The 12,682-nt window shown below is 33.7% G+C and overlaps 1 protein-coding gene and 1 long non-coding RNA gene across 3 annotated transcripts in view; one reads left to right on the top strand and one right to left on the bottom strand.

Moving 5' to 3' along the window:
* Positions 1–12,682, top strand: part of LOC120586703 (uncharacterized) — a 30,625-nt gene that overhangs the window by 13,045 nt on the left and 4,898 nt on the right. Inside the window, exon 3 of one of the 2 annotated variants that reach the window (XR_005648781.1) lies at positions 12,309–12,602. This is a non-coding gene — a long non-coding RNA (uncharacterized LOC120586703). The remainder of the gene's footprint in view (positions 1–12,308; positions 12,603–12,682) is intronic. The other variant, XR_005648782.1, reaches the window with a different exon arrangement.
* The window catches only part of KPNA1 (karyopherin subunit alpha 1), a 49,953-nt gene that overhangs the window by 7,962 nt on the left and 29,309 nt on the right, over positions 1–12,682 (bottom strand). The window contains exons 6-12 of the mRNA XM_039843182.1: positions 8,899–9,030; positions 7,803–7,891; positions 7,424–7,523; positions 6,680–6,843; positions 5,134–5,212; positions 4,228–4,353; positions 2,420–2,547 (exon numbers count right to left, since the gene is read on the bottom strand). Coding sequence (XP_039699116.1) covers positions 2,420–2,547; positions 4,228–4,353; positions 5,134–5,212; positions 6,680–6,843; positions 7,424–7,523; positions 7,803–7,891; positions 8,899–9,030 — 818 coding nt within the window. The remainder of the gene's footprint in view (positions 1–2,419; positions 2,548–4,227; positions 4,354–5,133; positions 5,213–6,679; positions 6,844–7,423; positions 7,524–7,802; positions 7,892–8,898; positions 9,031–12,682) is intronic.

Raw genomic sequence — 12,682 nt, forward strand, 5'->3', positions numbered from 1 at the left:
AATCTAAATCAGTAATTTTACATTTAAGAGTTCCTTTAGGAAGGAGAAATTTATGGGGAAGAAATCGAGATACTCTAGAGTGAAAGTGAGTTTTGAGAGACAGAATTGATAAAATCAGATTTCTTTAGATGACCAAAAAACTCACCGTGTCTAAAACCATCTCCCTCAAATAGGATTTTACTTCCTGTGTCCTTATTTTCATCAACAGCACCAATATTTTCTCCAGTCATCTCTAACTCTTCCCTTTCCTTTGTACCTATAGCCTGCTATCAAGAACTACAGATCCTGCTTTCCCATATCCAAACCCACATTTCATGCTACAGTTATTCTCTTAATCTTGGCTATCACTGCACACTAAACTACTGCAATGGCATCCTAACTTCTCTCTGTTCTCTCTTCAGAACACTGTCTTCTTCATTTCACTCTCTAGGTTAAAGATACTCCAAGTCTTCTCAGTACCTAAGACGAAGGCCTTTATCCCAGTTTTCAAAGTCCTTCAATTTCTTAATTCCTTACCCTCGCAAAAGAATAATCAAGAGGAAGATTGATTTGCCTCTTCCAAAACATTTACTATGTTTATTCCCTCACACTTCTTCTCATGCTATTCTCTCTCCTCTAAAATTGCCAAATCTTCACCCAAATGGCAAGTTTCATCTCTTTCATGATATTTCCTCTAATTCCACGCAACATTCTTTATCATTCTTAAGAATAGTAGGTATTAGCTATATTGAATCTAGAATTGTGGATATTTTCTGAGTTATTCTAACTGGTTCTTGCATCTAAATCTTCTCTCCTCAACCAGAATGAACAGATAAAATCTGGTTTTTATAATTTGGATTGTAACATTTTGTAATATTTCAAGAAAACTCTTCATCTTCAGGAAACTGCTAGGATGTTGATTAACTTAATTACAATAAATAGCTTTGCTGAATTTTAAAAAGGGATAGAAGCCATTCTAATCTTCTCTAACAGCAAAATACTCGCGAATACTTTGATGAAAGAGACCACAGTATTTTAAAATATGTATGCATACAGTTTAACCATTTCAATTAAGAAAACATATTTGGTATATAACATAGACAATTAATAATTATAAATTTGAATTTGAACATAAAACCTGACTTATCAGCTGTTCAACTAACTTCTGTATATATTACACATTACTGCCATCTAGTGGTAGCACACTTACAATTATAGAACATACATAGTACATACGTTGAGGGCTTGACATTGCTAATAAGTTCTGTGATTTTAAGTGAAACGGCATATAACAAAACTAATTTTATCACAGGCTAATTGATATAAACAAGAGTTCAGTTTCTGTGTTATAATGAAACATTATTCAAGGACCTGCTATATACCCCAGAACCAGAATCTGGAACCTTGTATATACCCCAGAACCAGAGGCTGGAAAAGACCTACTCTCATACAAACGTGCTTCTGAAGAACACTTGAAGTCTTCCTTGAATAACCTGTCCATGATGAACTTTACTGAAATAGCTATTCCATGTGTTAAACTACTTACGATTTTATTATTTCTAGTAAATACCTCTTATTTTCTGTCCCTGACCAATTTCTGAAATCTTAGCACTACTTTACCTTCATTTTAAAATTTCCAATAAAGCACTAAATATTAGCATTGGTTAAGTACTTACCTTTAACCCACAAAGCAAGAATATGAGAGGTAGCTGTTTCCCTGATATTACATGTGAGTAAGGGGCTGTTGCTTTAACACTCATTAAAAACCATCTTCTCATGTGAATTCTCCATAAAGTAAGTTAAGGCAAGCTAAGAGTCTAGAGTCAATTTTTTCTTCATTGTTACCTTTTTTTTCCTATCTGAAATACTGGATGTCCATAATTTAGCATTTCATTATATGATGTTCCTTGGAGGAAATGATTCTATCCATATTTATGCCTTCAAGATTGTAAGCTGTTACCCAACGGGCCATTTAAGTCTCAATCTAATAAATATCTCCCTTTACTGACTACCACAAAACTTTAGGAGACACTTGCCTCTACTGAACTTGGCACTTAGTATTCTAAGACATACTTCTCTTCCAAATCTGGTCTAATTCCAGTACTAAGACATCTAAACTGGAAATCACAAGAGTTAGACTCTAAAGATTCTACAAGTAACCTTCTAGATGACCCAAGATGTTTCTGACCATGCAGCCACTGAGTAGGATGAAGCCACCCCTATATTTCTATTGCACCTCAAACCTCAACTGTGCCTTATTTACATCCCAGAATTATTTTCAGCAAGAAGGAATGGGAAAGATAGAAGGAATTAAATATACATTTGAATCTAACTATGAAACTGAGAAAAATCTTCCGAGAGGCTAGAATTAGCAGTCGTAATTGGTAAACACAATATTTTTTTCCTTTAATTTATAAGCTGCTACCTGGCTAGTACTTACTTGATCTGTTCAGCTGATCCTCCGGAAGTTGCATTTGTGATGGCCCAAGCTGCTTCTTTCCTTGTCCGAAACTCAGCAGTTTGTAATATACTAATGAGGGCTGGGAAAATGTTGGCATCTATCACAGTCTAGAAAAAATTAAATGGAAAGGGAAATTGTAAGATTTATAAAATATTTATGATGCTAATTATTACTTTTCAAGCCAGTTTCATTCATGACAGTTAAAAATAAATTGGAAGAGGTGAAGTCTTCATTATCCCTAACCTTTTGGCTATACTTGGTATCCATGATAGTCTATGACCTTGTAATCTTCTAGTTTTCTCTAAGTTTTCTCTTTTATTGTCCTCTCTTGTCCCATCCACAAGAACAAATTATAAAAGTTCAATTCTCTGTTCCTCTGCTATTCTCATGTCTCTCATATAGCATCCACTCTAACATGCATATTGTAACTCTCTGAAACTCATCTCTCATTGGAGCCCCAGCCCAGGGTGGGCAACAACTTACTTTAGATTTGCTAACTGCCTCAAACACACCATCTCCCCTCTATATCAGGTCTTTCAAACCTCTCTAGTTCACAAAGGCTCTTTTTGTATGTTTGTTTGTATGTATGTATTTATGTATGTATGTATGTATTCTAAATTCAGTAAGTCTCCATTTCTTTCACACTTTTAATTTAAAACGTCCTCAGTCCATCTTTTCCTTTCATTTAGCACTGCCGCCATCCTATTCCAAGCCGCCACCTCTCACCCACTTTACCAGAACAGCCTTAGCTGGAAGAGTACTTTTACTCAGTCCCTCTCATATTCTAATACTAGTCTTCCTCAAATTATGTTCATGTTCCTCCTAAAATGGGTTGTTATTTCCTGTATCAAGAAACTGAAAAATTCTATATAAGAATCCGGTGGTAGCAGGCAATCAATTGTGGCTGAAATCATCTCATATACATGCTATAAATTACAACAGCCAACAATCTCAGTTCCTGACAGCATTCTGTTAGGGGATAACTAACCCATGCTTTCCTGGTAAAGATGAGCGACAAGACACTTCATCTTGGTCCTGCCATTTACTAGAGGTACCCTTGAGCAAATAATTTTATTTTTCTAAGCCTCAGTTTCATTTTTTTTTTTAATAATATAATACCATTTTTATTTATTTTTTAAATTAAAATTATTGAGATGACATTAGTTAATAAAATCATATAGGATTCAAGTATACAATAACATGTTCAGTTTCATCGTTAAATGAGAATGTTGAATTAAATGACCTCTATGATTCCACTCAACTCAAAGTCCCATAAATTTGTGTTTTCCAAAGACTGTTGTTCCAGTCTTTCTCATGGCCTATACTGAACTATTTGGCCCACTGCTAGTCTTCCACTTGGGTTACTCTCTCACTGATGTAAGAACAAAAGTAAAGGGCAGATAAGCAGTTGAAGAAAACCTGGTTGCCAAAGGCTCATGAAAAATTAAAGAATTCTAATACATGAGTCCACTAGAAAATAAGTATTTTACTTAGCAAGAGTAAAGCTAATCTATTCAGCATAAAATCCAACAAAACACTACAAAAATGCAAGACACTATTTCCCAGATCTTGACAAATCATCAAATGTTAAAGGCAAAAAGAAAAACCAAGGCCTAAGTTTAAGTTTCAAAAGATTTAACTTCTTTAAAGTAGGATTTAAAAAAGTTAAAAGTACTAAATAAAAGTTAGGTGAAAGTTAGGTCTCCAAGGCAATAATATATTTTAAAAGTGGAATGAAAACTATCTTATCAATAAAATACATAAAATGACAGGTGTTATAAGATTACCTGAATCTGTGCCCTATTTCCAGCTGTGATATTAGATATTGTCCAACATGCTTCCTTTTTGATAGATTCCTTTGGGCTACTCAGCAAGTGCAATAAACTCTGCAGAGCTGAGCAATTCAAAATTACCTGAAAAGTTTGAAAATTTTAGTTATTGTATTGATCCAAATATAAGTAAATCTTTAATTCAAAATTGATTTTAGAAAAAAAGACAAAAAAATCTTCCCTTGAAATTTTGGCAACAACTTTATATACATAAATAACTTTTCACTGCTAAAAAGAATTCGTTTCTAAGATTATCAAAGCAATTTCATTGTACACATTCTCATTCTCAACTATTAAAAGTGTAATTAATAAGGCACAAAAATGTATTCATTAGGAATTTACTTTTCTTTCCCTGTAGAACATTAAAATGTTTTGGATGGGTAATATATCAAGCGGCCAGAAATTCAAAAGTAGTCTCAGATTTTAAAATCCTCTGATAACTCTATCTGGTAGTCAATGACCCAATACATACTTAACAGGTGCTTTATTGGATATCAAAAGAATATGCCCTCAGCTATGAAACAGCTTACGAAGGTGAGGTAGGTATGACAAATACACATGAAGGAGACAGATCTACTCTTCTGATGCTCACAGAAACCATTTCAAGTAGGAGTAGTGGGAAACATACCCGCCTAACCAAAAGGATAAGTTAAATCACAAGAGAACGTAAAATTGCTAAAAAGGTCATAACAGATATAGTGAAGGTATTAAAAGTACTTGCCAAAGCTAACATTTTAAACAAACCTTAGACAAAGTATCAATTCTCCCCAATAATATGAAAATTGGAAACTATAATAGAAACATAATCATGAGGTTCAATGTACTGTTTTTGAAGGTAAAAAAATAGTTGCTACTTAGTCATACCTGTGTCTGAATATCATCCCCTGTGACAATGTTTCCCACAGCCCGTAAAGCAGGAGAAACCACTTTATAATCATTATGCCTGCAACCATAAAAAGAAATGTTATATCAAACAATTCTATCCTTAGTCTCTTTTCCTTAGGGCTGGAGTCCAAACCAAATAATATGTACAGGATTTTAGAATAGAAAGGTACTTATGCTTGTTACCAAGGGAACCTTATCATGATGATGGAATGTTTGGTATCCCCTAGAGGAGCTGTCTCCCTTTATTTAGTATTTTTGGATAAAATTTAAATACTACAAATTTTTCCTAATCTTTTCCAGGTATTCCATTACCTGGATTCCAAATTTTCCCTCTCATTCTTTCATATAGTTTTCATTTACTCTTTACTTGGTCTCTGTGGTTGCTGAGATAACAGAGCAGAAAGTAGTTAACATTTATACAGCACTTTTAAGTTTTATAACTTGTATAATTTTCAGAGTTAAATATATCCAACAGTTAATATAACTTGAAAATAAAAGCCAGGCTTCACACTTCAAATAGTGAACTCATTCTACGAAACCACGGCTGACTTATTGGTCCAAAAAAACCCTCCACAAAACCCCTTATACTTAAAGACAAATATTGAGTCTGGATTTCAGGCTAAATAAGTTACCTTTAACTTTCCTTAAAAACCCTATTTTCTCTCTCCTTTAATAAGCCCGATTACTCTTCTCAAAACTGTGCCAGTTCCTTCACATTTATTTTAAAATCACATGACTAAAAAGAAATTGTTAAGACACGTAGTAATCCAGAGACTAAAGAGTACAAAAGATTACTTCTCATATGTTGTACTTCTGACCTTTGTAGCATTCTGCTTTTAATTCACAATAGCATTATGCTACTGATCTGCATCCAGTGTGCAGGCAGCTAAAATTCCAGGGTTTTGCATTGTGTATATTATACTTATCTAATCCATTCCACGTGTCACATTTGGAGCAATGTCTCCTTGATCTACTTTGTACTTATGTCAATTAAATTTTAAGTGGCTTGTAACTGTATCATTTCCCCATTATGTTAATCACTCTAATTTTTCCCCACAGTATTATCTGAAATTTTGATTATACAGTCTCAAATTATCTATGCCATCAGTAAATCTTACACTCCATTAATCAAAGGCATCACCAAAGAGATAGACCAAAATAAAATTCCAAGTATGACACCAGTCTAGATTAATCTCTAAGTCAGACAGAAAGATAAGAAATGACTATTTTTAGTGGCAATACGCCTTTTGCTAGCCAGTGGTTGGTCTCAAGTCATTAAGCATGAGATGGAATTACACAGATCAGCTTTTCAAGTGTTTCTGAAGGACTGTTAATAGCGGAAGAGTGACAGGTTCTTTAGAAGCCACAAAACAAACAGATCTGACTTCAATATAAACAAGTAACAAAGAACAGCAGCCCAAAACACAATCAATCAGTATAATGTGCTAATTAATATTTGAGTTCAGCAACTAAAAAACTAATATAGAGTCAAAAAAGCAGACACGCTTTCTTAACGATAACTTACATCAGCAGCTCCACAAGTCTTCTACATACTCCTGCATCAATGACTGCTTGAATTTTATCATTGGGTCCATCTGATAGATACGAGAGGGCCCAGCAGGCATCAGCCAGTACATCAGTGTCACTAACAAATAGCAACCAGGAAAGTACATTCAGACAGGGGGAAACCTGAAAAGAAAAAAAATGGTATGATCATAAAATTCAATAAAAACCAGAAGTGAGGCAAGAAACTCCAGAAAGCAATGAGGCACATACTTGGTGACTTTTGGGGTGATCAGTACTTTTAGAGATAGAGTAGCAAGCAACCAAGTGGCATTTTCACCTTTGAGAATGCTGTCAGTGGCCTTGCTGCTTACTTTGATGAGGTGTTCAGAGCCCAAGGAAAATAATTTCAGAGATCGAAGTTGAACATATACAAAATTCTCAGAGATTCCTTGTCAAAACATACTCATCGCACACCAAAAATATAAAGGAATTTTCATTAAGTGCTAAAGCTAGGAATTTCTGTGTATTAGATACTTTGTTATGAACAAAAACTGCTAGGTTTTAAGATCAATTGAGTTTATGGGTAGTAAAAATTTATCGCAAATTAAAACAAAAACAACAAAAAGCTCAATTTCTCTAGAAACATAATTTTTGATAAAATTTAAAATGTTAGAATTTTATTATCTCTTTTGTTCACATTAATATTGGTTACTACACTCTAATTGTACTTTTCATGCCAATTTCCCACAAGCATAATCCTCACCTTTGCAAATTCTGGAGGTGGACTTTTCCCTCTACAGAGATTAGACAAAGCCCATACTGCATTCCGGGTCATGGTCAGGCGATTTTGCTTTGAAAATAACCTACAAATATGATGATACAATGGTAAACTATACAATGAACATTAATTCTCTGATGACGTAATATATAATACTAAATATTTCCTCTAGAAAAATAAAATTTATTCTAACACCACTAATTCAGAATATTGGGACTAGAATTAGACAGGATGCCTGAAGAAATGATCTGAACAAGTTAGTAAGAAAGTGTCTATAAGGAAAATGTTTTCCAAAGATACGCTGCTTTCTGAAGAACGTCCCATATTTTTATCATTCCAAAAAAAAAAAAAAATAGAAACTTACTGCAAAAGAGGGGGAAGAATATTGCAATCTAAGACATAGTCCCTGCACATGGTACTATCTCCAGCAATGTTGCCGAGAGCCCAGACTGCCTGTGAAAGAATTATTCATTAATGACAGTTGTATAGTTTAATTTTCTTGTAACTCTTTCAAAAAGATACCAATAAATGACAGCGACTCTTTACAAAAATTATATAGTAGCTAATGAACATTGGTATTATACATGAATATTAACACCCCTAAGTTCACTCATCAAGGCGTTCAAATGAAGTGGTTGTGGGACTGGGGAAAAAAGATCAATATTATAAAGTGTACATGTGAACACTCATGGTAGTTAAGTTTATTAAAGGAAGGAACCAGTTCTTCTATATATTCTTTACCTTCAGAGAACCTATCCCTATGTAACATTCCATACAGCCCTTAGTACAGAGCATATATTCACATGGCTTACTCAGCTGATTAAAAATGTATTTTAAATTTGCTTACAAAAAAATGAGTAAACAAAGCATTCGAGAGAATTAGAATGCAGAAAATTTTAGTGAAATTTTGGGGGTGATGGATGCTAATTATCTTGATTGTGATGATAATTTCACTGGTATATACATATGTCAAAGCTCATTAAATTTAAACATATGCAGATTATAGGTTAATTATACTTCAATAAAGCTATAGAAGAAAATCATTCTCATTTGGTAGTGACTTATATTTATGAATCTGATAAAGTTTGCAGTAATAAAAAATTCAAGTTTTCTAAGTCTTTTTCTGCATTAAAGTGGCAAAAATCATTTCAATCGACACTAGAGATTACTATATGACAAAGTTAATTAACTGCTTACCTGGTGTAAAAAGTATATCTACAGGGTTTAAAGAATTTCAGGGTTGGAAAGGAAAATGGTTTTATGAATTCCTGATATTATTAAGTCTGCCTATATTTACCATAAAATTTTCTATTTTGGTTAAGTTGAGATTTCTAGAACACTTCCTGTGATGAACCATGGATTGTTATAGGCAAGTGCTAAAACTGAGGCTCTGAATATAAGACTGAAGGGAAAATTTGTATTCTTTCACCTATTTCTCTTTGTTTCATTTGTTTTTTTACCTGCTCTTGGACATCTTCAAACTCTGAGCTCAGCAACTCTATGAAGATAGGCACAGCTCCTGCCTGAATCACAATCCGTGTCTGAAGAGAATTTCCTGAAGCAATATTTGTCAATACCCAAGCTGATTCAAACTATAAAGATAAAAATAATTTCATTATCTTATTAGAATTTAATAGTTTGTTTACTTATAACAATAAGGTTTTCTGTACATGAAGAAAAGAATCTGAGATCAATATTTGCATATAATCAATCTATCCAGCAAATACTGTATTTAATTTTAAAAGAAGAATTCCCAGAAGAAATACCTCAGCAGCCTAGAGAAATATTCAGGGTGTCTAAATTTTCAAATCAAGGCAGAGCTGACAAGAGACTATAAAAAGAATGAAGGAGTGCTTCATATGCTGATATGGAACAATTTCCCAAGATATAAATTTTTTTAAAAATGCAAAAGAGTGTACATTAATATGGTTTCATACTATACTATATTTTCTAAAAGGGTTAAGAAGGAACGTATGCATTAATTTACTTATTGCACAAAATATGTCTGGAAGAAGTCACAAGAAACTGTAAATACTTGTTACCTACGTGGAAAACTCAGGGTGAACTGGGAACAAGAGTGGGAGGGAAAGAGGCTTTACTTCTCACTGTAAAGCTTTCTGTGCCTTTTGCTTTAAATCATGTACATTATCTAATAAAAAATAAAATTAAATAATTTATATAGGAGAGGTAAAGTGAAATGGGGAGATGTGGTTACTGTAAAATGTACAAAATATAAGCAGAGTGAAAAAGGGAAAAGATATTTTAAATAATAATAAGCAGGCCCAAAGGAGTTAACAGGCATACAATCAGTAGAAATGGCAACTTCAGAGTGTAAGAGCTTCCAACAGATGAGAAGGCTCCAAACTAAGGCACAGAGGTAGGACTTTTTTCAAAGAACATTCTTTAAGATTGATAAACTGGTAAACAGAAGGTATGAAGAAAAACTATGGCAAATGAAAAATGCAGATAACATTTCTACCCATCTCTACAGTAACCTACTCTTTAATCTAATATGAAGAAATCTAGGAAAAATCTATTAAAATCAAAGAATGAACTCTTAGAATTCTATTTTAGTTAAGAGTTCTTAATTAAACTTTAGTCTTGTTTCCTTCTCCTGTTTTGTTTTCTTTGTATCCTTTACTGAAGCATATACACACAAAAAATTTCAGTGGTATGCTCCTTGAATGAGAGATCAATAAAAGTCATCAAAAAATGGAGTTGTGACTCTTCTAAGCTTTTGGTTCAACTGAAATGCAGTTGTCATATGAAAAACTAAAACTTCTATCGTAAGTGGGGGGGGAAGACGGAAGAAATGAGAAGACGATCTGATTAGCACAGTCCAAAGGCATATGAATGGCAGCAAATTCACAGCAGAAGACAATTAAAGAAGAGAACATTCAAAGAAATCTTTACATCTAAGATATACAAGTGAGATAAAGTATATCTCACTTTTAAACACTATCACAAAAATAAAAATTCATCACATATCATCTCTAATTAAATCACTACTGAAACCAATGCTCAAACTCTTTTCAGTGTCTGAATTGAAACTTTACATTTGTACAGTACTTTCTATTTTCAAAGCATTATTCACATAATCTCAGGTGTTTCTTCACAACCACCCAGAGAAGCCTGGCTTTTCTAGTTTATCAAGAAAAAGATCCAACAATCTGTCTAATGATTGGAGTAATGTCACACAGCCAAAGAGAACTAGCTTATAGCCTCCTCTTCTAATATACTTACGTAGCCAGCCTCTCTCTCTGGCTTCCTCTTTCACAGTTTCCTCTCTGACATATATCTGTAATATTGACAAGAATCTTTCCAATTGTAGTTTTGGTCTCTAGGGCCACAAATTTCAAATTAACAATATGCCAGATTATTTAGTGGGTACTAAAAAGAAAATGCAGTTCACCTAATATGTCATTTCTTTTGCTTACTAGGAAAATAATTAGTAAAACAGAGACGTATGATGTGAGTACGAAAGCAAACTTTCCTACCAGAAGCAGCTCAAAGTTCAACAGAGTAGTCAGATACTGCAGAGACTAAGTCAAAGAAATAAAAACTGTGAGAAAAAGCAAAAATCTGTAAAGAATGAGCAAGCTCAGCATACATACCAATCTATATCAAAGAGAAAACAAATTGCAGTGTGATTTTAATGCAGGAGAAATAGTAACAATAACCTGGGTAGATAAAAAATATATTAAAGACTTATCAATGAGAATAGTAATTGCTGCCATAGTTCAAACTGCTATTTGTCTCATGACCAATGGTCTCACAGGAAATGAGAGGGAATTCCAGATGTTACTGAAGTAAATAAAATGAAGAAGCAAAATAAAATAAGAGTGACAATGATTAGGAAAATTAGGAATAAGTGAATAATAGCCTGAATATGGAAGGAAGAAAACTGGAAATCAAGACATCTCAGCAAGAGAAGAAATGTACCAGAGTGAAGTTTATTACTAATAAGTACACAATGATGATAACCTCAGAACAGAAAGAAGATTCAAGGTCTCTCGTGGTAAGAAAGGAAATCAGAAATTAGTTCTGCCATTACTGGAGACACAAACAGATGAATAACTATAACCAGAAGGCCACAGAAAACTCAATCATATTCATGCATTAATAAGGCATTAAAACATACACACATGGTGCTCATTAATGTTTTTCCTCATAAAAACTCATCAAGCTTTATTTGTGCAATTTTCTATACCAAGATGTAAATGTGTGTGATATATATGTAGATATGTTTGAATGAAAGAAAAGAGAAAGAGAAAAAAAGTTACAACCCCATGAGTATAGGCCCATGCTAAGGTGTTGGAAGATGCAACTTTCAAATGTGTTTAATATTAAGTATGTTTTTAAAAAACTATTGTACTGTGAACTTTGTAACTTCTCTTTTCACTGAGTATTGTGGTCACTTTTTTGGTTTTTTTTAAAGTTTAAGCCTTGGGTCCTAGATTAGAATTTAACAGAAAAAAAAAGAGTTGTGAAATGGGAAAGCCCAGAGTTGATAGCAAAAACAATTGTATAAAGTTATGAGAGAAATGGCCAAAAACATAAGTAACCATGTGACTCAAAAACAAATCAGTAACATGAAATGAAAAAAAAAAAAAAAACCTAAGAAATGGTACTACCTAAAGTAATAAATGGTAGTCAAAATACCCATCATCTTTACTTCTATGTCCTTTTAAGTGTTCCAAGGAAACACATGATGTTCCATCATGCAAGGAAACGACCTGTCATGCAATTCTGATTGCTTATAAATTTTAATTCCATTATTTTTCACTATCCATAACTTGCTAAATAAGGTCACAACTGAAATCTGAAAGGCATACTGAAGATTTGATATTTTCTCTCTTTCCTTCCTCAGTGTCTACCTTCTGGTGCTCAGTTCCTTAAATAAGGAAAATGAAAATCCAAAGCTGAAATACTTCTGACCTCCTATCAAGTTTCCCACTCCAGGTTGAGGTACGCCTGGTTCCCTTTCTCCAATTGGATCAGGACTCTGTTGCTGGCCACTTGCCGGGTCCACTCTGGTTCCTAGCAAATGCCAGGCTCACCTGGAGAGCAAGTGAAAAGAAAGGCTCACATCAGAAAAATAAACCCAGATATCAAACTCTGCAGAGAACAGCGCCTGAGTCACCTGAGCACCTGAGCAAGAAAGGTAGAGGGTACAAAAGGATGGGAAAAGATGTAGGAGGATGAAGGCTTACTGCAGTTTATCACATTAAGCTTACAGAAGGG

The sequence above is a fragment of the Pteropus medius genome, unplaced genomic scaffold (assembly GCF_902729225.1).
Source record: "Pteropus medius unplaced genomic scaffold, Ma_sr-lr_union100, whole genome shotgun sequence".
Taxonomy (NCBI): Eukaryota; Metazoa; Chordata; class Mammalia; order Chiroptera; family Pteropodidae; genus Pteropus; species Pteropus medius.